The following is a 26,807-nucleotide window of genomic DNA, read 5'->3' on the forward strand; positions in this document are numbered from 1 at the left end:
ACATTTTTATTAGTCAGAAAAAAGTTTCGGGTGTTTATTTCTAATGAAAAGATACTGTTCAAGCTCAGTATTGGTTTCAATAGTTTTATCCGGACTCTACTCTATGATAAAGTTTTTCTCAAAGTGGGTACCGCGTTTAATCACAGTCGATCCAAAACAACAAAGTGTTGATGATTCAGAGCAGGATTTGGTCATGATTTTTGCATCGATATGTAACAGTTGATGAAAGATGGATCCATTACTTTAGCCCAGAATCAAAACCATCATTATTTGAGAGAACTGCGGCCGGTGAATCACATCCAAAGCGTTCAAAAGCACAGTCAACTGGAAAGGTTTTGGCTTCGGTTTTTGGGTTTCGCGAGGAATATTGTTCATCTTCAGAAGGTAAAGCTACACCAAGTTGTTGGATGATTTGGATACGAAAATCAAGAAAAAACGTCGAAGAAAAACCTCTGTTTCACCAAGACAAACCACCGATTCACATGTCGAAGGCAACGATGGTTCAATTGAACGAATTACACTTTGAAGTACTTTCTCATCCACCGTATAGTCCAGATCTGGTTTCAAGTAACTACTGATCTCAAAAAAATGATCGTTGCTAAGAAATTCAGCTCAAATGAAGAAGAAATTGCTTAAAATGAAGTCAATTTTGAAGCAAAAGACAAATCCTTCTTCGAAAATGACATCGAGAATTTAGAGAAGCGTTGGAATGATTGAGGTAGATCACATTGATGAATAAAATTGATTTCTGGCAAAAAACTGTTTCTTCCATGATTTATTGAATGCAAAAATGGTTGCACCATCAACATTAAAGTTGGAATGCTAAGAAAACAGGTTGGTGAAGATACATTTGACCATAAGAAAGTGGTTGCTGCGTTTACTCACAGTCGATCAAAAACATTAAAGTGTTGATGATTCAGAGGAGGGTTTGGTAAGGATTTTTTGCGATAATGGATGAAATATGAATCCATCACTTCGCTCCGGAATCAAAAGGATCATTATCTGAAAGGACTGCAGCTGGTAAATCACATCCAAAGCGTCCAAAAACAGTCAACCGGAAAGGTTTTGGCTTCGGTATTTTGGGATTCGCAAGAAAAATTAATCATCTTCAAATGGGAAAGCTACACCAAGTTGTTGGATGATTTGGATACGAAAATCAAGAAAAAACGTCGAAGAAAAACCTCTGTTTCACCAAGACAAACCACCGATTAACATGTCGTAGGCAACGATGATTAAATTGAAAGAATTACACTTTGAAGTACTTTCTCATCCACCGTATAGTCCAGATCTGGTCTCAAGTACCTACTGATCTCAAAAAAATGTACGTCGCTGAGAAATTCAGCTCAAATGAAGAAGAAATTGCTGAAACTGAAGTCAATTTTGAAGCAAAAGACAAATCCTTCTACGAAAATGACATCGAGAATTTAGAGAAGCGTTGGAATGATTGAGGTAGATCACATTGATGAATAAAATTGATTTCTGGCAAAAAAACTGTTTCTTCCATGATTTATTGAATGCAAAAATGGTTGCACCATCAACATTAAAGTTGGAATGCTAAGAAAACAGGTTGGTGAAGATACATTTGACCATAAGAAAGTGGTTGCTGCGTTTACTCACAGTCGATCAAAAACATTAAAGTGTTGATGATTCAGAGGAGGGTTTGGTAAGGATTTTTTGCGATAATGGATGAAATATGAATCCATCACTTCGCTCCGGAATCAAAAGGATCATTATCTGAAAGGACTGCAGCTGGTAAATCACATCCAAAGCGTCCAAAAACAGTCAACCGGAAAGGTTTTGGCTTCGGTATTTTGGGATTCGCAAGAAAAATTAATCATCTTCAAATGGGAAAGCTACACCAAGTTGTTGGATGATTTGGATACGAAAATCAAGAAAAAACGTCGAAGAAAAACCTCTGTTTCACCAAGACAAACCACCGATTAACATGTCGTAGGCAACGATGATTAAATTGAAAGAATTACACTTTGAAGTACTTTCTCATCCACCGTATAGTCCAGATCTGGTCTCAAGTACCTACTGATCTCAAAAAAATGTACGTCGCTGAGAAATTCAGCTCAAATGAAGAAGAAATTGCTGGAACTGAAGTCAATTTTGAAGCAAAAGACAAATCCTTCTACGAAAATGACATCGAGAATTTAGAGAAGCGTTGGAATGATTTAGGTAGATAACATTGATGAATAAAATCGATTTCTGGCAAAAAAACTGTTTCTTAAATGATTTATTGAATCCAAAAATAGTTGCAGCATCAACCATCAAAGTTAGAATGCTAAGAAAACAGTTGCACCAAAGTAAGTTTATTATAACGTGAAGTAAGTTGTCCAGAACTTTACAAGGATCATTATACAAAGTGATACCAGATCGAAAAATCAACTATTTCCTCAATAATCTGAAAATTCTTGTCTATCGGTTATGATACAACAAATTTCATAATATTACAAAATGTAGGGTTGCTCTTTTCAATCATTCAATTTCTAACTCTAACTGATTGTAAAAATTGATTTTCCAAGAGTACAAAGTTCTCTTTGAAGTTTATAACTTGTAACTTGGGACGATGTCAGTTCCTTTTCGGATTCTTTAGAAAATTTATCAAATCTACTCGACATCGAATGATCAAAAATATTTTGTTACGTATACTTTCTTGATATAATAATATTCTTATAACGGAAAGTTATAATTATGGAACGAAATATAAAAATTTTGTATATGTAAAATGTATAATGGAAATTGAATTTTCTTTTTCTCTCATTTATATTTATGCATACATCAAATTGTTGTTATCATTGTAAAGATCAATACAAAACCGATTGATTCAGCATTTAATTATCAATTGTACAATTAACACTCACAATTGTTGATTAATTTTACTAACGAATCGATTCACTTCGAATTAGAAACATCATTTTTTTATTTAATCCTAAACCGAGATGTGTAGCTGTTTGATTGGGAGATATGTTTCGCTACAGAGGTCGGTATCAATCTGGCAACACTGCCGACAAAGATTAAAACTTGCTCGTCGAGTATAAGCCTTTTCAGAATGAATAAGAAAGAGTTTCTCTATACTTACCGCTACTAAATAGTTCAACAGTGTGGAAGACGTGCAAGAATTTCTTAAAAACGGGCTCTGTTGCCGACGCGCGGCGTTTTGGACGACCGGTATCCGAAAATATGACAACGTTGCCGAAAAACATTTAAACGAAGCATATTCATGCTACAAAAAATTGTGTTTGTGTCGTGATAACACGTGCTCGTGGAGTAGACACGTTTTCATGAATAATCGATACAAGTTCACGTTTCAAGAGGGATTTCCGAACTCGCCGCTACCAAATCGTTCCACAGTATGAAAGACGTAGAGGAAATTCTTAAATACGGGCTTTGTTGTCGACGCGCCGCCTTCTGATCGATGGGTATCCGTAACAACTAACGAAAATATGGCAACGCTGCCGAAAAAGATTAAAACGAAACATGTTCGTGCTTTAGAAAGTTGTGTCTGTATCATGATAAAACTTGCTCGTCGAGTAGATGCCTTTTCGGAATGAATAAGAAAGAGTATCTGTGTACGAACGCAAATTAGAAACTATGTTCACCAAATTTAAATGAAAATTTCTTAATTTACCGCTACTAAATCGTCCAACAGTATGGAAGACGTAACAGAAATTCTTAAAAACGGGCTCTGTTGTCGACGCGCCGCTTCCTGATCGCCGGGTATCGTAGCAATTAACGAAAATATGGCAACGCTGCCGAAAAAGATTAAAACGAAGCATGTTCGTGCTTTAGAAAGTTGTGTCTGTATCATGATAAAACTTGCTCGTCGAGTAGATGCCTTTTCGGAATGAATAAGAAAGAGTATCTGTGTACGAACGCAAATTAGAAACTATGTTCACCAAATTTAAATGAAAATTTCTTAATTTACCGCTACTAAATCGTCCAACAGTATGGAAGACGTAACAGAAATTCTTAAAAACGGGCTCTGTTGTCGACGCGCCGCTTCCTGATCGCCGGGTATCGTAGCAACTAACGAAAATATGGCAACGCTGCCGAAAAAAATTGAAACGAAGCATGTTCGTGCTTTAGAAAGTTGTGTCTGTATCATGATAAAACTTGCTCGTCGAATAGATGCCTTTTCGGAATGAATAAAAAAGAGTATCTATCTATACACGCGGATTAGAAACCATATTTACCAGATTTTAATAAAAATTTCTGAACTTGCCTCCACTAAATCGTTTAATAAAATGGAAGCCGTACAAGAAAATCTTTAAAACGGGCTCTGTTGTCGACGCGGTTTCGGAAAATATGGCAACGATGCTGAAAAAAATCTAAACGAAGCATATTTGTGCTACGAAAAATTGTGTTTGTGTCCTGATAACACGTGATCATCGAGTAGGCACGTTTTCAGAATGAATAACCTATACAAATTTTTTTTGTTACGTCGTATCTGAGTATGTTTGGCGAATTTCAACAATAATTTCCAAACTCGCCGCTACCAAATCGTTCAACACTAAGGAAGACGCAGCAGAGATTCTTAAAAACGGGCTCTGTCGTCGACGCGCCGCGTTTTGGACGACCAGGATCCGAAAATATGACAAACGATGCCGAAAAAGATTAAGACGAAGCATATTTGTGCTGCGAAAAATTGTGTTTGTGTCCTGATAACACGTTATCGTCGAGTAGACACGTTTTCAGAATAAAGAACCAATACTAGATCACGTTTCAAGAGAAATTTTTTTTGTTACGTCGTATCTGAGTATGTTTAGCGAATTTCAACAACTTCCGAACTCGCCGCTACCAAATCGTTCAAGATGGAAGACGCAGCAGAAATTCTTAAAAACGGGCTTTGTTGTCGACGCGCAGCTTTCTCGACGACCAGTATTCCCTGATTTTTTGGAAAAAGGACTAATTATTAAGGTTCTCTATAGAAATATTTCGGTTTGTACGAACATAATTTCTTTCGTTTGATAACAACGATGTAATTTCGCGTGTCTGGTCTATTGAGCAACTACCTGTACATACAAATCATGAAGTTAATATCTACACAAGTTGGTATTTCATGTTACAGTCGAACGACTTCATTTCGCTTGATGAACTGTTTCCTTTCTGGGTATACGTTGAATACCGAAATATCGGATACATTTGGCATTTGAATTCGTAATCTGGATGATTTGTCGTAACATTTCTGATTGGTTGAAATAATTGTTGTCTTTGAGTGCGGTTATCCACCGATTACTTCCAGTCGGGATTCCATAACGATATAAATTTCACTTTTATGATAATGATTAGCATATAAAAATGAACTAAAATAAGTTAACGCAATAAATTAATTGTATTATTGATAGAATTTACATTATTCAAATCGACTAAAGTGTCATTACAAACCTTTATAACAATTATATCATTTATGCGCGTTCAAAGAGAATATATTATAACTTAAACGTTAGTTTTGCAAAACAGCCACGCTACATGAATTTTATGCTCTAACTATAGTTTCGTGTTAAGGAATAATAAACTAACTTGTGAATATATACGACAATATTAACATTTTTTGTTTGTTAAAGTAATTCCGAAACATTTGGAAACACAAAAAAGGATATAAATGGAAATTTACCTTGTAAAAACTAAGAGGAATATCTCTATTGGAATTAATGATCTTGGCTGCAATAATAAGAATGTAAAAGACGATAAAATGATAAACAAAAAATTGGGTGACCCACAAAACTCACTAAACATTTGATAAGAGTATTTTCGAGGATGTTTAACAACAATAATGGATCATAAAACAAAGGAAATTGCGTCTTATATGTCTAAAGATTAAAGTAGGAACTCTAAATTGAAATTTAACCTCAAATAACATTTAAAAAAATGAACTGGACCCAACAGAGAAAAGAGGGACTCAATAAGACGATTATTAGGACTTAAAACTCCCGGACCTTCGGTCAAAAGAATGCAAACAAAGTGTGGAGTCAAAAAGGATTGAAAAAAATATCGTGAAGGGCTGGATTCCTTGATAACATTCAGGAAACTATAACAAGATGAAGTAAAGAAAAGATGGACTACATTAACTAATTATTAGGACTTGAAACTCCTGGATCTTCGGTCAAAAGAATAAAAACAAAGTGTGGAGTCAAAAAGGATTGTAAAAAATATCGTGAAGAGTTGGATTCCTTGATAACATTCAGGAAACGATAAGAAGATGAAGTTAAGAAAAGATGGACTACATTAACTAATTATTAGGACTTGAAACTCTTGGATCTTCGGTCGAAAGATTAAAAACAAAGTGTGGAATCAAAAAGGATTGTAAAAAATATCGTGAAGGGTTGGATTCCTTGATAACATTCAGGAAACGATAAGAAGATGAAGTAAAGAAAAGATGGACTACATTAACTAATTATTAGGACTTGAAACTCCTGGATCTTCGGTCAAAAGAATAAAAACAAAGTGTGGAGTCAAAAAGGATTGTAAAAAATATCGTGAAGGGTTGGATTCCTTGATAACATTCAGGAAACTATAACAAGATGAAGTAAAGAGAAGATGGACTACATTAACTAATTATTAGGACTTGAAACTCCTGGATCTTGGGTCAAAAGAATAAAAACAAAGTGTGGAGTCAAAAAGGATTGTAAAAAATATCGTGAAGAGTTGGATTCCTTGATAACATTCAGGAAACTATAACAAGATGAAGTAAAGAGAAGATGGACTACATTAACTAATTATTAGGACTTGAAACTCCTGGATCTTCGGTCAAAAGAATAAAAACAAAGTGTGGAGTCAAAAAAGATTGTAAAAAATATCGTGAAGGGTTGGATTCCTTGATAACATTCAGGAAACTATAACAAGATGAAGTAAAGAGAAGATGGACTACATTAACTAATTATTAGGACTTGAAACTCCTGGATCTTGGGTCAAAAGAATAAAAACAAAGTGTTGAATCAAAAAGGATTCTAAAACATATCGTGAAGGGTTGGATTCTTTGATAACATTCAGGAAACGATAACAAGATGAAGTAAAGAAAAGATGGACTACATTAACTAATTATTAGGACTTGAAACTCCTGGATCTTGGGTCAAAATAATAAAAACAAAGTGTGGAGTCAAAAAGGATTGTAAAAAATATCGTGAAGGGTTGGATTCCTTGATAACATTCAGGAAACTATAACAAGATGAAGTAAAGAGAAGATGGACTACATTAACTAATTATTAGGACTTGAAACTCCTGGATCTTGGGTCAAAAGAATAAAAACAAAGTGTTGAATCAAAAAGGATTCTAAAACATATCGTGAAGGGTTGGATTCTTTGATAACATTCAGGAAACGATAACAAGATGAAGTAAAGAAAAGATGGACTACATTAACTAATTATTAGGACTTGAAACTCCTGGATCTTGGGTCAAAATAATAAAAACAAAGTGTGGAGTCAAAAAGGATTGTAAAAAATATCGTGAAGGGTTGGATTCCTTGATAACATTCAGGAAACTATAACAAGATGAAGTAAAGAGAAGATGGACTACATTAACTAATTATTAGGACTTGAAACTCCTGGATCTTGGGTCAAAAGAATAAAAACAAAGTGTTGAATCAAAAAGGATTCTAAAACATATCGTGAAGGGTTGGATTCTTTGATAACATTCAGGAAACGATAACAAGATGAAGTAAAGAAAAGATGGACTACATTAACTAATTATTAGGACTTGAAACTCCTGGATCTTGGGTCAAAATAATAAAAACAAAGTGTGGAGTCAAAAAGGATTGTAAAAAATATCGTGAAGGGTTGGATTCCTTGATAACATTCAGGAAACTATAACAAGATGAAGTAAAGAGAAGATGGACTACATTAACTAATTATTAGGACTTGAAACTCCTGGATCTTGGGTCAAAAGAATAAAAACAAAGTGTTGAATCAAAAAGGATTCTAAAACATATCGTGAAGGGTTGGATTCTTTGATAACATTCAGGAAACGATAACAAGATGAAGTAAAGAAAAGATGGACTACATTAACTAATTATTAGGACTTGAAACTCCTGGATCTTGGGTCAAAATAATAAAAACAAAGTGTGGAGTCAAAAAGGATTGTAAAAAATATCGTGAAGAGTTGGATTCCTTGATAACATTCAGGAAACGATAAGAAGATGAAGTTAAGAAAAGATGGATTACATTAACTAATTATTAGGACTTGAAACTCCTGGATCTTGGGTCAAAATAATAAAAACAAAGTGTGGAGTCAAAAAGGATTGTAAAAAATATCGTGAAGAGTTGGATTCCTTGATAACATTCAGGAAACGATAAGAAGATGAAGTTAAGAAAAGATGGACTACATTAACTAATTATTAGGACTTGAAACTCCTGGATCTTGGGTCAAAATAATAAAAACAAAGTGTGGAGTCAAAAAGGATTGTAAAAAATATCGTGAAGAGTTGGATTCCTTGATAACATTCAGGAAACGATAAGAAGATGAAGTTAAGAAAAGATGGACTACATTAACTAATTATTAGGACTTGAAACTCCTGGATCTTGGGTCAAAATAATAAAAACAAAGTGTGGAGTCAAAAAGGATTGTAAAAAATATCGTGAAGGGTTGGATTCCTTGATAACATTCAGGAAACTATAACAAGATGAAGTAAAGAGAAGATGGACTACATTAACTAATTATTAGGACTTAAAACTCCTGGATCTTCGGTCAAAAGAATAAAAACAAAGTGTTGAGTCAAAAAGGATTCTAAAACATATCGTGAAGGGTTGGATTCTTTGATAACATTCAGGAAACGATAACAAGATGAAGTAAAGAAAAGATGGACTACATTAACTAATTATTAGGACTTGAAACTCCTGGATCTTCGGTCAAAAGAATAAAAATAATGTTAAATCACAAATTTATTCCAAATAATTCATGGCGACGATTCGTAAGAACCTCACATGTATTTTTGATACAATCAGATTCTAGATTTCAGTATACTTAAATGAATATAGTAGTTAAACGGTCCAGAGAAATCAAGAAGTTGAAAACAAAGAAATAATCTGTTTCTGGTGAATTAATCCTTTTGATCGACGGTCGAGATTAACATTTTCTTTGTTCGGAGTTCTTTACAATCGCTGCTGTAACTAACACATGCCTGATCTTTAAAAGATCAGTATTGTTAAAAACAGGGGCGTCCTATCACAAAAATTTCTAATCATACCATTTAAACCCCCATTAGAAACAATAATCGGAATGGTATAACTCGAAAGTTTTGTGACTTAACTCAGAGCAGGTTAAAATTAAATCTAGGATAAGTCACGAGGATGTAAAAGGGGATTCATAGGTTGCATCCTAAGTTGAACGAAAGTAAATGTTTTGAAGATTTTTCTACCAACTTTGAGCGTAGATCTCTTGGAAATCATCAGTTTCTGTTTAAAGAACTTAGTCATAATGCCCAAAGAATAAAACCGACTGTTATTGATGAGAAAATTGGACTTTTAATACAATCTAATATGAAGAAGATGTTAGATGATTTATATTATTAGAACGACAAAGATAATTTCCAAAATTATTTTTGTTTTGGTATAGTTTAGAGCTGGAACTTTAATTTAGAATATATTTAGGTTTAATTAGTACCTAATAGGGATTTAATTGAGAGACGCTCCGTTCAAATTGCGTCTCCGTCCCTGATTGAGAGCTCAGTGTGGTTTTCTTGGAGTCGGAAAGTAATAAAATACAGTGTCGTTGAAGTGTAAAGGCAAAGACGTGCCCTCGTTCCTTAAAGTGGGAAGGAAACGGTAAATTACCAATGAGGCGAAAGTATAGCCATGATTTACACCCCACTCAAACTCTCTTCTTCACTTCATTTCTATGTTGATTCCGATAGTCTTCGTCATATTACAATCATTTTTCATATTTTTTCGAGTCTCCAAAAACGATTTTTCAGGGCTTTTCAAATATAGAGGGTAACTTATAAATAATATCGGTTTACGATGTTCATTTTGCTTATTAAATAATCATAAAGAAAAACAAGGTTTTAACCCAACGTTCAGCAAGATTTTGAGCACTTGGTAGAAACATTTTTTGGTCTTAGATTCAGAAAATTTCTGGAGAGAAATCTGGAGTAGACGAAATGCTATATCAGACTTCAAGAAGAATATCCAGGATCAAATTACTACAAGCAGGATTAATCCGATAATTGCAGAAAGTGTCCATCATCTACCAGAAACTGATCAACAAGTTTGGTTTTCTTAATACTTATACACAGTAACACAAAGTAGCAGCCGCCGAAGGCATTCGAAAATAACAATTTTAGACTCTACTATGATATTGGTTGATAGAAGATTTAATTGAGTCCTTTCCATGGACATCAACGTACACAACAATCACAAAATTCTCAAGAAACAAGCAACATCTCAATTATTAGGAAGCCTACAAGATAGTATTGCTATCTGGAAACACCAAAATAAATATAAATTACTTGCCATATAGTTTATTTCACGCCAGTTCTTTATATTTCTTGTCTTTTCCTGTAGGTTTCTAATCTCTACCCGGCTGAGGTCTTCTTCAATCTCGTTCACCCATTTTGTCTTAGGCCTTCAAGACTCCATAAATGGTGAAGAGAATCCACAATGGATGATCGTTGAGTGAACGGGCAAGCTAATTTGGATCCCAGAAAGCTGGGCGCAAGATGGGCTCTGCATTTGCTCACAATGGAACAAAATCAGCATCGTGAAGATGTTTCCAAGGAGTTTTTAGGCAATGTTTCACAAAAGTAAAGTCGTTTTATATAACAGTTATTACAATGGCCAAAATTAATGAATTGATGCTTGAATTACAACCTCATGCATTCTTTTCACCAGATTTAACCCCCACGGATTATTTTCTGTTCTGGTTCGGTGGTCAAAGATTCTCCAATGATGGTGATGGCTATTTTGAGAGACTAGACGATTCTTTGTTGGGCCATGTACGTCTGGGACCATCATCATTTGTCCTTAGAGCTGGTCTAATTATCGTTTTATTGCGTGATGGTTTGTCTTGATTTTGGATCTCTTTTGATTTGTATTTCTTCCTAAAATAGATAAAACTTTGACATATCGACGTATCTATCTATTTTTGAAACAAATGTTGGTTAAAAAAAAAGAGAGAGTGATTGAAATGAAATAAAGCAGCTGTACTTTTCCGAACGTGTTCAAATTGATCCGTAGGAATTTTCACATACGAAAACCGACATTATTTATGAAACACCCCTGTCTGAGTAATAAATAAGCAAAATAGTTTATTCAGTTGTTGTATGAACGTTTTATTGGAAAAGTTCAGGTAAACTCGACATCGACAACTATTTAGTATTCATCCCGAGCATCTTCTAACCCTAGTTTGTCTATCTTCTCTTCTAACTTCTTTGCTTGGGTTATTGCTCAAAATTCTTTGCTCGAACGTAACTAATTCAACTTTGAGAATATTGTTTCTAGCTTCTCTTTGGATTCTGCGTCGGAAATAGTTACGAGAAAACAAGAACCTATTTTATATTCAGAAGTGATTTAAATCGATTGCGTGAACGAGAATAATATTAATTGATAATAATCAGAAGATTTAATCGATGACCATAATAAAGCAAAAAAAAAGAAATTCAATTCCTTTGAGGTGACAAGATTAAATGAAAGGAAAAGCTGAAATAAATAAGAGAATTAACTAGAGGGAATTAGTAAGCAGACTGCCTAAATATTGAAACTCAGAGACTCAAAAAGAGGTAACATATTCAAAATTTAACAGAACTGGTCCTAATACCTGAGCTAGCTGTACTATACCGTTTTCTACCCTTCCACTTTCACTTTGTGGATGATGCAATGGACGGAAAAGTCCATCAGGAAAGTATTCAAGCAGAATATTGAATTTCAACACTTTTCTGAGTATGGGAAAGATGCTAAAATGATGTTTCGAAATCTTACACCTGAGTAGAACGTTCAAACCTAATTGACTCTATGTGGCTAACACTTATTAACCACCCCCCAATCTTGAACTTCATTTTAATTTGCTAGAAGGCCAAACGAAGAAAATTTATTTGACCAAGGATCTCTTATTAATACCTCCTGTGAGTATTTTCAATAAATGATTACAATTTATGATAATTTTCTTTAGAATGTCTCTTTATGGTGAACGGTTTTCAACGATCTAAAAATCTATATATCTCCTAAGCCAAAAATTTTATCGAGTACCTTTTGGTTGAAAAAACAATTGAACAATTCATTTTTGCTATTTTTAAATTGTACAGGTTGTCCCTGTAAAAGTTAAGGATTGTTAACCGTTGGGCAAGAGCCGCCCCTGGCATTCAGATGGTAGTGCTTAATAAAAAATTTTTATGTCATCTATTCACTCCCGGAAGACCCTGTATATCAATAGAGAACTTATAGGGTTAATATCGAAGGTGGAAAATACGAATGACGTTGCCTAAAGTGGAAAAAATTTTTGGTAATGTGAAATATTTTATCAAATCGTTGGTGCTGCAGGTTTTCTGTAATTTATTAAAAAAATAAATAAAATTTTCCAAAAAATCGAAAAAAACCCAAACAGAAAAGAGCCTTTTTTACTTGCAAGCTCTTTTTTCTCCCGAAACATTCTGTATATCAATAAAAAATTGTCTAAAGTGGAAAAATTTTTGGTAATGTGAAAATTTTTATCGGATCATCGGTTTTTTGTGGTTTTTCAAATAATCAAAAAAATGTTAATCGTAATTTTTCAAAAAATCAAATAAAAACCAAACCGAGAACAACCTTTTTTACTTGCAAGCTTCTTTTTCTCTCGAACACACTGTATATTAGTAGAAAGTTACCTAATGAGAAAAAATTTTATCAGATCGTCGGTGCTGCAAGTTTTCTGCGATTTTTTAAATAAACAAAAGAAGATTGATCAAAATTTTTCGAAAAATCAAAAAAAAAACCTAAACCGAGAACAACCTTTTTTCTTGCAAGCTCTTTTTTCTCACGGAACACCCTGTATATTAGTAGAAAGTTGCCTTATGGGAAAAAATTTTATCAGATCGTCGGTGCTGCAGGTTTCTACGATTTTTTAAATAAACAGAAGAAGATTGATCAAAATTTTTCGAAAAATCAAAAAAAAACCTAAACCGAGAACAACCTTTTTTCTTGCAAGCTCTTTTTTCTCACGGAACACCCTGTATATTAGTAGAAAGTTGCCTTATGGGAAAAAATTTTATCAGATCGTCGGTGCTGCAGGTTTCTACGATTTTTTAAATAAACAGAAGAAGATTGATCAAAATTTTTCGAAAAATCAAAAAAAAAAACCTAAACCGAGAACAACCTTTTTTCTTGCAAGCTCTTTTTTCTCACGGAACACCCTGTATATTAGTAGAAAGTTGCCTTATGGGAAAAAATTTTATCAGATCGTCGGTGCTGCAGGTTTCTACGATTTTTTAAATAAACAGAAGAAGATTGATCAAAATTTTTCGAAAAATCAAAAAAAAAACCTAAACCGAGAACAACCTTTTTTCTTGCAAGCTCTTTTTTCTCACGGAACACCCTGTATATTAGTAGAAAGTTGCCTTATGAGAAAAAATTTTATCAGATCGTCGGTGCTGCAGGTTTTCTAAGATTTTTTTAATAAACAGAAGAAGATTGATCAAAATTTTTCGAAAAATCAAAAAAAAAACCTAAACCGAGAACAACCTTTTTTCTTGCAAGCTCTTTTTTCTCACGGAACACCCTGTATATTAGTAGAAAGTTGCCTTATGGGAAAAAATTTTATCAGATCGTCGGTGCTGCAGGTTTCTACGATTTTTTAAATAAACAGAAGAAGATTGATCAAAATTTTTCGAAAAATCAAAAAAAAAACCTAAACCGAGAACAACCTTTTTTCTTGCAAGCTCTTTTTTCTCACAGAACACTCTGTATATTAGTAGAAAGTTGCCTTATGGGAAAAAATTTTATCAGATCTTCGGTGCTGCAGGTTTTCTAAGATTTTTTAAATAAACAGAAGACGATTGATCAAAATTTTTCGAAAAATCAAAAAAAACCTAAACCGAGAACAACCTTTTTTCTTGCAAGCTCTTTTTTCTCACGGAACACCCTGTATATTAGTAGAAAGTTGCCTTATGGGAAAAAATTTTATCAGATCGTCGGTGCTGCAGGTTTCTACGATTTTTTAAATAAACCGAAGAAGATTGATCAAAATTTTTCGAAAAATCAAACAAAAACCTGAACTGAGAAAAACTTTCTTTACTTACAAGCTCTTTTTTCGTTTCCTTTTAGCCAAAAAACCGAATCTCTGCTTTTCCTCTTCAAGAAAAGTTAGTAAACACAACCCTACGCATTTACCACAACTCCAGCCCTGCAGAGGAGCAATTCCTATATCAGGACCCTCTTTAACAAACCCAAATTCCTTCCGAGAACTTTCTCTCAAAATGTTATCATATTTATATGTTTGATATCGTTTTTATAATTATTCAAATTCACATTTTCTACTACAATTGCGAACAAAAATTTAATAAAACTTCTTTCCAAAAAAAAGTACTCATACTGTTGTTCGTTCGCGATAAAAATCTAAGCCCGTTTTAACGGTTCCTCTCGACTATATCGTCGTCCATTTTGCATGCCGCAGATTTATCTAAACGAGTCTTTCTCTTGCGTGAATAAAAAACATTCAGAAAGGAGATGTGCTAGCGAAAATTTAAGTAAATCGACCTTATCTTGGCACGAATTTACAAATAAACACCCCCGTAGAGTGTTATGGATGGAGAACGGGTTCCGGAAGAATGAAGTGGAGGAGGCTAATGGTAGGCTCAACGGGATTGAAGTGGAAAAGTGGATATCTGGCTTTAATATAATTTGTTACCACGGGTGGAGTAACTACATTAATACAGCAATTTTAACTTTCTTAATTTCAGTTTGGGGATGCAGATTGATTACTCTACGTGGGGTTAACGTGATTACTGAAAATTATTCATTCATATAGGGTAAACCCTTTATTTTATACAACATGTGGTTAAAAACGCAAGCTAATTAAACAATCAACGATCACTTTTGATCTCCGATAACCGATGAATCAAAATCAAGTATATAAGTTTGACTTGAGACGTTGTTGCTGAACTTAATGTAGAAAATAAGTTTATTTGGTGTGTCATGTCCAAATCGCGTTGATTTTGCGCTGCTTTTGTGGACCAACGGCTTTCGGAACTCACTTGATTCAGTACAAACATCAATTAATTCGGTTGAATCGAGTCTCTGCGCTATAAATAATTCAATAACCTCTTAATATCCTAACTTATGTTGTCTAGATCGTTTACATGCTGAATTAACGCGTTTTAGTTTTATTTTTATCGTAAATTGGAACCAAAATTACGGGCATTACAGTTTTATCGTGGTTCGTTATGGCACATCGTAAAACATGAAAATTTCTTACCAATCAAGTTTCTTGTCGTCGCCTCTTTCGATAGTATTAGAAATCGATTGTTTCCTTCTGTACTAACAGACTGAAAATTAAATTTGTATTCGAAATATTCATGATATTGGACTGGTATATAATGCAGTCAAATTGCTCATAATTTCATTATTCTCGGTAAAGTTTTCTTGTGGTAGATTCTAATTGAGTTTAATGAAATATTTAAGGTTTGTTTCATAAGCATGAAGGAGTTATACTTTTTTTCTATGACCAAAACTACTACTAACAAAGTGCTTCGACAAAATCTGGATCTTAATCTCACAAGAAAAGGACGAAAAGGACATTATTCAAGAGCAAACATAAACGCTGACGAATCAACAAATATTAATTAATCTTCCGCTATAAGATCTATCTACTACTATTTATTAACTGGCAACACCACGTCTTCATTGTTGGAAAATCTTCAATCGCCGAGCCATTTTTTCAAGTTTGGAAATAGAAAATAATCCGAGGGGACTAAATCTGACGAATAGGGTACATGAAGTAGGAATTATAATTTTAATTCATTAATTTTGGCCTTTGCAGTAGCAGATCTGTGTGTGGGTGTTTCTTCTTAACCAAATCCTGCCGTTTTTGCTTGATTTCTTCGATTCAACGATGCAATAAGTTCAAATAATATCCGCCGTTGATAATCAATGGAAATTATTCCACGCGCATCCCAAAAAACTGACTCCGTGACCTTGCCTGCAGATGGAACGGTCTTTGCTTTGTTTGGAGCTGGTTCTCCCTTTTCAAGTGTGGTCGATGCTGGTCTTCGCAGGTTTTATGGCCAGGCCATGCCAGTTCATCTTCATATTGGTTAAGCTAATGCCTTTCAAATAAAAATACTGGAATACTGATATTTTTATAAGGATTTCATTGAATTTTGAATCTGAACATACAAACAAACATCGAGTTAGATAAAGTGTGGTGATAGATTGTTCTGTTACAGGTCCTGGATACTGGGGATTGATGAATCCTCAATGGAATATGTGCTCAAAAGGAAGACGACAATCTCCCATCAATGTAGAGCCAGATAAATTGTTATTTGATCCATACCTTCGACACATCCACATAGATAAACATAAAGTAAGTGATTAATGTCAAAAAATAATTTTTTCATTTGAATTTGCTTCAAACAAATTATGTTTATTTATAGATAAATCAAAATTGAGTCCACAAACTTTATTTTTGATAATTATTTAGGTTTTATTTCGCACAATTTCAAACAATTATTTCCTTTCTTTGGAATGCCGATTACAGAATTGATTTTTTTAGGTTCAAACCATTTTCTAAAGTCCAAAATTGATGTTTCTAGATTTTTTCAATACAATTGAAGATACAAGACCCAACAGGTCAAATGGATCACAAAACAAAGAGAAACTAAACACATTTTTGATATTAAGTGCCTTTGAACGCACCTTCAACATAGCCTGCGACGTTGCCCAATGCCTAATTACCATTTTTCCCTGTAGCTGCAGTTGTGATCTAGTAAATTCATTGATTAATTGATAATCTCGATCTTTTCCTGTTGTCCTGTCCATTATTTCTTTCTTAGAATACTTTCTCCATCGTAATAACCCGTACCGAATCACCTGTTTTTCCCTAAAAGTTCCTTAACTTTTTCTTTCCAGTTAATTCGCTATTTTATTATCCATATTATAAAACATCCTTCTCCAATTGAATATATCATGATTTATTGCACCAAAAACCAAAAAAAATCAATTTTTGAGCATATTCTCAGAAATTGGGTCCTTTTGAAAATCCAATTCTAATATAATTATTCCCTATAAATGATTCATCATCGTAATTATAATCAAAACTGTTTGATATTTTATATTTGACTGTATTATAGTACGAGGTCTGGTTTTTAAATAACGAGACTGCACGCATAGAGGGCGCCCTAAACGAGTTAAATTGAAAAAAACTCCGACTGTGTGCTATAAATTGTTGCAAGAAGCCTTTGGGGACAATTCTCTATCTCGTGCGCGTGTTTTTGAGCGGTGTAACCGCTTTAGAGAGAGCACTGAAGATTACCAGCGCCCAGGTTACCCCAACTCCGGAAACAGTGACCAAAATCAACAAAATTGTGCGTACAGATCGTTGAATGACCATCCGGATGATTGCCGAAGCTATAAACGCCGATAAAGAAACGATTAGAAAAAATTTTCACGAGGATTTGCACATGAGAAAAGTCTCTGACTCCTTACCAAAATATCTGCTTCAAAAGGAACCAAAGAAGACTTCCAGGGCTGCTTAGATCAATGGAAAAAACGTATGGGAAGGTATATGGCGAGAGGATGGAAGTATATTGAAGGAAAGCATTCGAATGTAGAATAATTTTTATAATAAAACCGTTTTTCGTAAATGGTATCGTTATTTAATAGCTAGACCTCGTACATTTAAACGTTGTTAATGGCGCACAATATATTGAATCTAAAATTATCTTTAGAGAGACGGAAAGACTGAATATTTTATCCATTACAAATGGTGATTGCTTCCGAAAAGAAAAATATATATCAGTAAAATTACTCTTCGGTCGAGAGCATAATCTATCATTCTATGTGCGGTTTTGCGGTATGCCACTAATGATTTAGATCATTATACATCAGTTAAACTGACTTTGAATCCAGAAGGAAAGCTAGAAAAAAAATTCAATCACGCTAAAAACACTTAAGTCTGTGACTTGCATTTTGTCTAAATTATTCGCGAAATTTGCTTCGTTAAATCTGTCTGTTTTTTATTCGTTGGGCTCATTTCCTTATCCCGATTTTTATATTTACCTTTCAAAAGCGAAGGAAATGATTCCGTGATTGAGTTTTTTAATGGTTTATTTCCAAACGAGGAAACTTTGATTTTTCACAAAAAAATCACTCCACTAACTATAGGATTTCGAAGAGCTATACTAAATGAATATTTTGTGAATAAATTGTATTCATTTGAAAAAAAAAGGAACGAAATACGCATTTTTTGAAATTTCGTAGTCACTGGTGAAAAAACTGAGCATGAAATAGCATTTTTCTTAGTATGACCTGCTCAAACTGTTATCCTATTATGACAAGGACAGCAAAAAGTGGCCAGTACGCTGAACATGAATCGGTCTACTGGTTCCAAAGTTTACCAAAAGACTGGTAACTTCCATCGAGGAGAAACTTGCACCTCCAAGAGACATCTAAACTTGAGCCAAAAAGGCCAGCTACTAGCCCGAAATTAACCCCAGCCCACGGAGCCCTATTTCCCAGAAAACACGTTAATTAGACTGTAAAACAATGGGGTTTAGTTTGGTAGTCGCATAAGAAAATGAGTCTATAGAAGATTCACGTGGTTTGTCTAAAAGAAAACGTGGCTTTTGGAGGAAGTTCCTACATAGTTTGGCGGGTATTTCAATAGAAACAAGAACCGAGTTGGTTTTGATTGAAACTGGTGTTGGAGCGAGCAGATTTAGCAACAGTTGCTTGTTTTGTTCACGATTGTATTTGGAGCTTATTATTTTATCAAAATTATTAGTTTGTATTTATATTTATTGTTGACCATTCGATTGGTTTTCAGGTAAATGGAATGCTACATAATACCGGTCAGTCATTGGTATTTCGGATAGATAAAGATAGTAAAACACTCGTTAATATAACAGGAGGACCATTAGCGTATCGGTATCAATTCGAAGAAATTTATATTCATTATGGTACTGAAAATCAGCAAGGTTCTGAGCACTATATTCATGGGTATTCGTTTCCTGCAGAGGTAAGAAAAAAATCTATTAATCTTCAAATTTATTTATATTAGACGATTAAACTATCTATACTGTCCACAAAAAGATGATGATATAGGAAAATAATTGAATTTTTATTCATATTGGACTAAATTATTGATGAGAAAGAGCAAGACCAGGACCGGTTTAGTCTTGGTCTGGGTCTTGGTCTTGGTCTTGGTCTTGGTCTTGGTTTTGGTCTTGGTTTTGGTCTTGGTCTTGGTCTTGGTCTTGGTCTTGGTCTTGGTCTTGGTCTTGGTCTTGGTCTTGGTCTTGGTCTTGGTCTTGGTCTTGGTCTTGGTCTTGGTCTTGGTCTTGGTCTTGGTCTTGGCCTTGGTCTTGTTCTTGGTCTTGGTCTTGGTCTTGGTCTTGGTCTTGGTCTTGGTCTTGGTCTTGGTCTTGGTCTTGGTCTTGGTCTTGGTCTTGGTCTTGGTCTTGGTCTTGGTCTTGGTCTTGGTCTTGGTCTTGGTCTTGGTCTTGGTCTTGGTCTTGGTCTTGGTCTTGGTCTTGGTCTTGGTCTTGGTCTTGGTCTTGGTCTTGGTCTTGGTCTTGGTCTTGGTCTTGGTCTTGGTCTTGGTCTTGGTCTTGGTCTTGGTCTTGGTCTTGGTCTTGGTCTTGGTCTTGGTCTTGGTCTTGGTCTTGGTCTTGGTCTTGGTCTTGGTCTTGGTCTTGGTCTTGGTCTTGGTCTTGGTCTTGGTCTTGGTCTTGGTCTTGGTCTTGGTCTTGGTCTTGGTCTTGGTCTTGGTCTTGGTCTTGGTCTTGGTCTTGGTTTTGGTCTTTATTTGTGTTATACTGAGGTATCTTTAATAGCCGTTCCATTCATGTTCACCCCGAGTAAATAATTATTTCCGCTTTTATGGAGGGACCTCCAAAAGCTTTTTCTGTTTTAATTTCCTTGAACTCCATCTTCCGTGATTTCCTTCATTATCATTTTTCCCTTTCACTATTCAATTATGGTTCTTTTGTTATATTTCCATTTCTGTGACTGGATTTTTTCCAAAATACTCTTTCCGTGTTTCAAATATGTCATACGTGTTAATTTTTTCATATTATCTTTATCTCCAAGAAAACGTAAGTAATAAATAAAATTCACCCGATTGCATGTAACAATTTATTATAATATCCTTCAAACATTCAAATCGTTCCCGAAAAAACAAAATTAATTTTTCATCGAATTAAATAAACCTAGTTATTTATATAACATTTATATAAGAAGTGTGTAAAGTAGCCTTTTTTCGACGAATTGCGACAATCACATAAATCGAAAAAAGGCCTTTACACACGAATTGCATACAATATTTTTTCTATTTGATCAAAATACAAAAGTTTAATGGTAATTCTCATACAGAGACCTTAATAATACATTTTTTACGCATTACTGCTCAAAGTACGTAAAAAGTAAGTGTTTCTATAGCATTTAATTCACGCAAAGTAATAGAAAAAATATTGTTTATATCTTCGAAAGTAAGAATATTTGTAACTATAATTTTTGAATGTACTATAGACAAATTATTAAATGTAATTATGACAAAAATTTAGTTTATAAATTTATACGAATAACGAACTCCCCAAAGACCTTTTCGGAAAGTCTCCAGCATTCCGATGAAACGTGTAGAGTGTTAAGAAAAAAACGCATTTTCCAAATTTTATTTCAGCAAATAGGATGTATAGAATTCAAACATAACTCAATTTATGTATACACACACTTCAATTTCTACGTGTTTTGATTCTATTACAACGTTTTTCTCCCTCTATATCCGAATGACTGCTTCTAAAAACGTACTAGTTTCATTATACAGTGTGAATACTATATTTTATCCACGACTAAAATAAATATTAAGACAAAAATACAAAGAAAGAAGTTTACTTACAAACTTTGGGTTATTAAGTAATCCCAAAGGATCTGTTGTTTCCCCGTTTTCTAGCCGCGATATAGAGGAGCTAATCCATTCCGGGGATCTTCCTTTTTCTATTTAATACGATCCCAAATGCTTTGAAATCCCGTAGCGTGTCACACTTCGACAGAATTTGAATAGAAGTTTCGTCCTTTGCTATTGCTCTGAAGCGGATACCACAGAAGTGAACCCTTCTTTGAAAGGTTTGTTTATCCCTGCTTAAGCGAGTGTCAAACGTTTCGTTTCTCTCCATTTCTACTTGAAAAATGATTGGTGCCTTACCAAAGCTTTCTCAGTTTTTGGTTCTGGAGCTGTACATTCCTATTCAATGCTGTTTTAGAACCTTCTATGTACCCTTTAATGGAATTTCTTTAGTATTATATCCTGTAGCTTGTTTCTTGATTGGTCATTTTTAAATTACGGTTTGATTGTTTTTTTTGCCACGCTTTTCAAAACCATGTGGGAGGCTTAGACTTACCTCTAGTGCAGCGTCATTTCATGGCTCCAGCTGCACATTTCCAAGCAAGTCTTTAGTCCCATGAGAGATTGTTTCTCTTGGTGTTTGGATTATTCCTAGTACCCCAAACTACTACCCCCAATTCCTCCCTGCGAAGTTTCTGTACACCATCAGGGTTTTCGTGGCTTTGATGATTTTTATAATCTTTATTACGATAAATTTTCACAATTGACGACATTCCTCCCTTTGTAACTTCCGTCGTTTCAGTCACTGAGTAGCAATTGTTAGTTGAATGTATCTCAAGGGATGTTTTCGCGGAGGATTACATCTTCAGTATCAAACGATCCACTAACATAAAGACGTGGAGGTAATCTTGTCGTAGGATTTTGTTTTCCTTGGAAGATTTCGTATTCCGAAAGAATACACCGACGCAACTCCACTAGGAATTAAAAGCATTCACTCGTATTATCGGATTACGGAATTTTTTCAACGGAAAGTGTTATTAGTCTCCACCGAAATAGGACCTTTGACACGAATTTTATTCCACATATAACACTTGAAATATTAGATTGATTGTTTTTCGTTATTCGATAAAATCAATCATAAGTTATTTTAAAAAAAAATTGATTTGACTCAAATTAATAATCAATCTTCATATGAAAATAAACTTCTACATTCGAGACATTAATATATGAATTCGCGGAGAATTTTGAAACAAACTACCATCTGAATAAGGCCGTTTAATCCTTATGGTTTATGGGTAGAGGCTTTTCAATTTCCTTAAAACATTTAGAAGAGGTTGTTAGACCTTGGAAACGCGTACGTAGGGTTGCGGAAATGTAATCATTTATTTTTTCCCCCGTTTATTTTCCATCCTAGCTTTTATTGATTCCGAAAGTAGCAGAAAAACACCAGCGGAGATGAGGGAAAAACTAAAAAAAATACTAAAAAAAATTTTATTTTCCATATTAAAAGAAGCTGTTGAATAGTTGAGAAGAGTGATTTAGTGGTTGTAAAAAAATATGGAGCGACATTTAAGAGGTTTTATATTGTTATATATGGCGTAGCTCTATCTACTTACAAAGTCAACCAGCAGCAGCTCAAAAGCCAGAACATCCCGTCGATAATCAACCAGAACCGATAGATTTGTCTCCAGAAGATGACGCACCAGGACAATCACAACAAAAGCAGCAGTAAACTAGAGAATTTGTATTCTTATATATGGCGTAGCTCTATTTACTTACAAAATCAACCAACAGCAGCTAAAAATCCATAACATCCCGTCGATAATCAAACCAGAACCGATACACTTGACTCCAGAAGATGACCCACCAGGACAATCACAACAAAAGCAGCAGTAAACTAGAGAATTTGTATTCTTATATATGGCGTAGCTCTATCCGCCTACAAAGTCAACCAGCAGCAGCTCAAAATCCTTAACATCCCGTCGATAATCAAACCAGAACCGATACACTTGACTCCAGAAGATGACGCACCAGGACAATCACAACAAAAGCAGCAGTAAACTAGAGAATTTGTATTCTTATATATGGCGTAGCTCTATTTACTTACAAAGTCAACCAACAGCAGCTAAAAATCCATAACATCCCGTCGATAATCAAACCAGAACCGATACACTTGACTCCAGAAGATGACGCACCAGGACAATCACAACAAAAGCAGCAGTAAACTAGAGAATTTGAATTGTTATGTATGGCGTAGCTCTATCCGCCTACAAAGTCAACCAGCAGCAGCTCAAAATCCTCAATATCCCGTCGATAACAAACCAGAACCGATACACTTAACTCCAGAAGATGACCCACTAGGACAATCACAACAAAAGCAGCAGTAAACTAGAGAATTTGTATTCTTATATATGGCGTAACTCAATCCACTCACAAGTCAACCAGCAGCAGCTCAAAATCCACAACATCCCATCGATAATCAACCAGAACCGATAGATTTGTCTCCAGAATATGACGCACCAGGAAAATAACAACAAAAGCAGCAGTAAACTAGAGAATTTGTATTATTATGTATGGCGTAGCTCTATCTAATTACAAAGTCAACCAGCAGCAGTTCAAAATCCTCAATATCCGGTCGATAACAAACCAGAACCGATATATTTGTCTCCAGGAGATGACGCACCAAGACAATCACAACAGAAGCAGCAGTAAACTAGAGAATTAATATTCTTATATATGGCGTAGCTCTATCCGCCTACAAAGTCAACCAACAGCAGCTAAAAATCCATAACATCCCGTCGATAATCAAACCATAACCGATACACTTGACTCCAGAAGATGACCCACCAGGACAATCACAACAAAAGCAGCAGTAAACTAGAGAATTTATATTCTTATATATGGCGGAACTCAATCCACTTACAAGTCAACCAGCAGCAGCTCAAAATCCACAACATCCCATCAATAATCAACCAGAACCGATAGATTTGTCTCCAGAAGATGACGCACCAGGAAAATCACAACAAAAGCAGCAGTAAACTAGAGAATTTGTATTATTATATATGGCGTAGCTCTATCTAATTACAAAGTCAACCAGCAGCAGTTCAAAATCCTCAATATCTTGTCGATAACAAACCAGAACCGATATATTTGTCTCCAGGAGATGACGCACCAGGACAATCACAACAGAAGCAGCAGTAAACTAGAGAATTAGTATTGTTATATATGGCATAGCTCTATCTACTTACAAAGTCAACCAGTAGCAGTTCAAAAGCCAGAACATCTCGTCGATAATCAACCCGAACCGATAGATTTGTCTCCAGTTTAAATTTACGTTTTGTATAGATGTTTCGTTGGTATAAGTTATGAGAAGTTATCGAACTTTGATTATTGTGACTTGTCACTTTAAAAAGATCGTCCTACGACGTTTGATGATTGATTGATCATTTTCTGATCACTATCAGTTTACGTCAATAAATATATGGTTACATTGAAGCTGGGATGAATGGACTATAAGATATAGTCATTTTCGAACATGTTTTTGATGCAAGTATTTATTTTTTCTCTATATTCCAGTTGTATGAATCGAATCCGACATTATTAGATCGAATATTTCTTGAGAAACTTTTCGTTCTATTCTTGGAACTCCAAACTGTCCAGAGTTATTAGCGACATATATAAGATGCTAGATATTTATTTCCAAAGCGTAATGGAGAGCATCTTCTCATTTTTATAAACTTTTTAGAGCAATTCTGAAGTCATTAATGTCGCTAGTCGTATAGCTGACTCGACTTTAAACTTTCTAATTTGGCTGTGAAATCTTCTTAGACGTATACAGAGTATTAGTTCGTTAGTAGCGATTTAAAGATTTTTTAATGGGATACAGTCACGAAAGCGACACGCTTAAATCTCTTTTATACCCGTTGTCGCTATAGAGATCATTTTTATTATGTAATATTTACGAAACTACTTACATCAGCATTAACTTGAGTCGACAAACTATTAGTGAGAACCACATTTGTTCCGAAACATATCTACCAGGCTCATATGGTCGATCAAAGACATAAATTGCGCTAGTAGTAGATTGTAGATTGTTTTGGAGAATCGTTTTGGCTTAACAGCCACTCTATAACCTATTCCTACAAGATACTTTGAACCAGATTCTTCCAAAATACATAGACTCCTCCCAAAGATGTTAATATTACTCCTTCAAGTTATTAAGCCTTGTAGTTGTCGTTCTCTTCCATCCCCATTGTCTTAAAGTGGTGTTTGACAAGGTAGTTACCTGACAGAAGACCCACCCCCAGTTTCATATCGTTTCTGGTCATCACTAGAAGTTCTTTAGACTTCTTAGCTGATTTGGTTATGAATCTTTTGGATTGTCTTAGACCTGAAGTGTTTCTCCAGTAAAACTTCATCTGATTCTTTAGCTATTCGTTTAGTTCGTTATTGATGTGGCACAGAAGGGCTTTGGTCTAAGGTATGAACCTTTTTTGGCACCTTGGTATACCCTGATGGCCTGGGAGTCAAATTAGAGTTACTTGGTTTTTGTTAGTTAGTACTTTAATAGCTTTCAGGACGTTGTGTTCTTTTTAGAGAGGTTTCTATCCAAATACTCTTGAGCACATTTGTGTATTGCTAGCAGCTCTACATAAAAATGGTGGTTGTTTTTCCTATAGGTATGAAGAACTTGCATTTTGATACAGAAATGACCAGTCCAGCTTCTTGCGCTAGGTTCATACCACCTGTGTATCGAAGAGGTATATTTCAAGCTACCGGATGATTGGTGTGTCATGACTTCCTAGCTTTATTAGCTCTAGAATCCTGTGACCTGTGAGATTTCCTGGCTTTGAATTAGCCTGTGGGCCTCGCTGATTGCATCTTCCTCAAATTCCTTCACTATGATTTTTTGTTAGTTCAGTATTTCATCAAGCTTAAGATAACATTTTAAAGATAGTGCACATATAGGTACTTGTTTGCCACAATTCCACAATAATTGAGCTCTTATATTTCTAATCTTAATATTTCGTGAAAAAAAAATACTTTTTAACGGAAACTCATATCCTCATAACCTTTGGATTGACATGATTAGTTAAAATTGTGATGGTCACTCACTAATCAGATAACCCCTCATAAAAGTGACTGTTAATTATACCCGAACAAATGCTCGTTTGCCGGATACGTTTTATATGAACACCATTCTATGGATAATGAAACTGTTGAAATTTTGCAAATTGAGGAAAATGATAGATAGATTTGTGGAAATATATATTGTACAAAATGATCATTTTATTAATAAAAAACTGGTCTTAGTAACTTTAGTGTGATATATGCATATCTTTTAGATTGAAAAAGCCAAATTCTATAAAAAAAAACTCAACAATATTCGTGAAGACATAACTTGGATGTAATTGGACGGATTTCAATTTCAAGAGAACAATTTTATAGCACCGAAAATCAATAAACTTGTGGTTAATCTCCATAATTTTATTTCTTAATGATGAAACGTGGTTATTGGAAAGCTTGGTTATATTTTTTGCTAGATTCTGTCGTTACCAAATGTTCTGGCATATTTCTTGGACTAACTTTACTTCAACAACACTGTAGAACAATTTGAACCAATCGAGCAATCGATGATAATCGATTATATTAGAAGCTCTCGTAATATTATAATCGAGTTGAAAAATTGAATTACTTCGAAGTTTATTACTCTACATCTTCTACATACTTGATACACGTACACTTGTATATACTAATATAATATGTATAGAGAAGAAGAAACTGAAAAGGATCGTGCGCCGCCATGAATACGAACTACAACTCTAAAAGGATTCACGTGAATGGAG

General features: G+C 34.6%; 1 protein-coding gene across 2 annotated transcripts in view; it reads left to right on the top strand.

The window, feature by feature from the left end:
• Nucleotides 1-26,807, top strand: part of LOC130447365 (carbonic anhydrase-related protein 10) — a 177,240-nt gene that overhangs the window by 85,209 nt on the left and 65,224 nt on the right. For both annotated transcript variants that reach the window (XR_008910238.1, XM_056784149.1), the window contains exons 3-4: nt 16,349-16,485; nt 18,946-19,137. Coding sequence is in view for 1 of the 2 variants with exons in the window: in XM_056784149.1 (XP_056640127.1) it covers nt 16,349-16,485; nt 18,946-19,137 (329 nt within the window). In the remaining variant the exon portion in view is untranslated. The remainder of the gene's footprint in view (nt 1-16,348; nt 16,486-18,945; nt 19,138-26,807) is intronic.

Source organism: Diorhabda sublineata, chromosome 8, assembly GCF_026230105.1.
Source record: "Diorhabda sublineata isolate icDioSubl1.1 chromosome 8, icDioSubl1.1, whole genome shotgun sequence".
In the NCBI taxonomy this organism is placed as follows: domain Eukaryota; kingdom Metazoa; phylum Arthropoda; class Insecta; order Coleoptera; family Chrysomelidae; genus Diorhabda; species Diorhabda sublineata.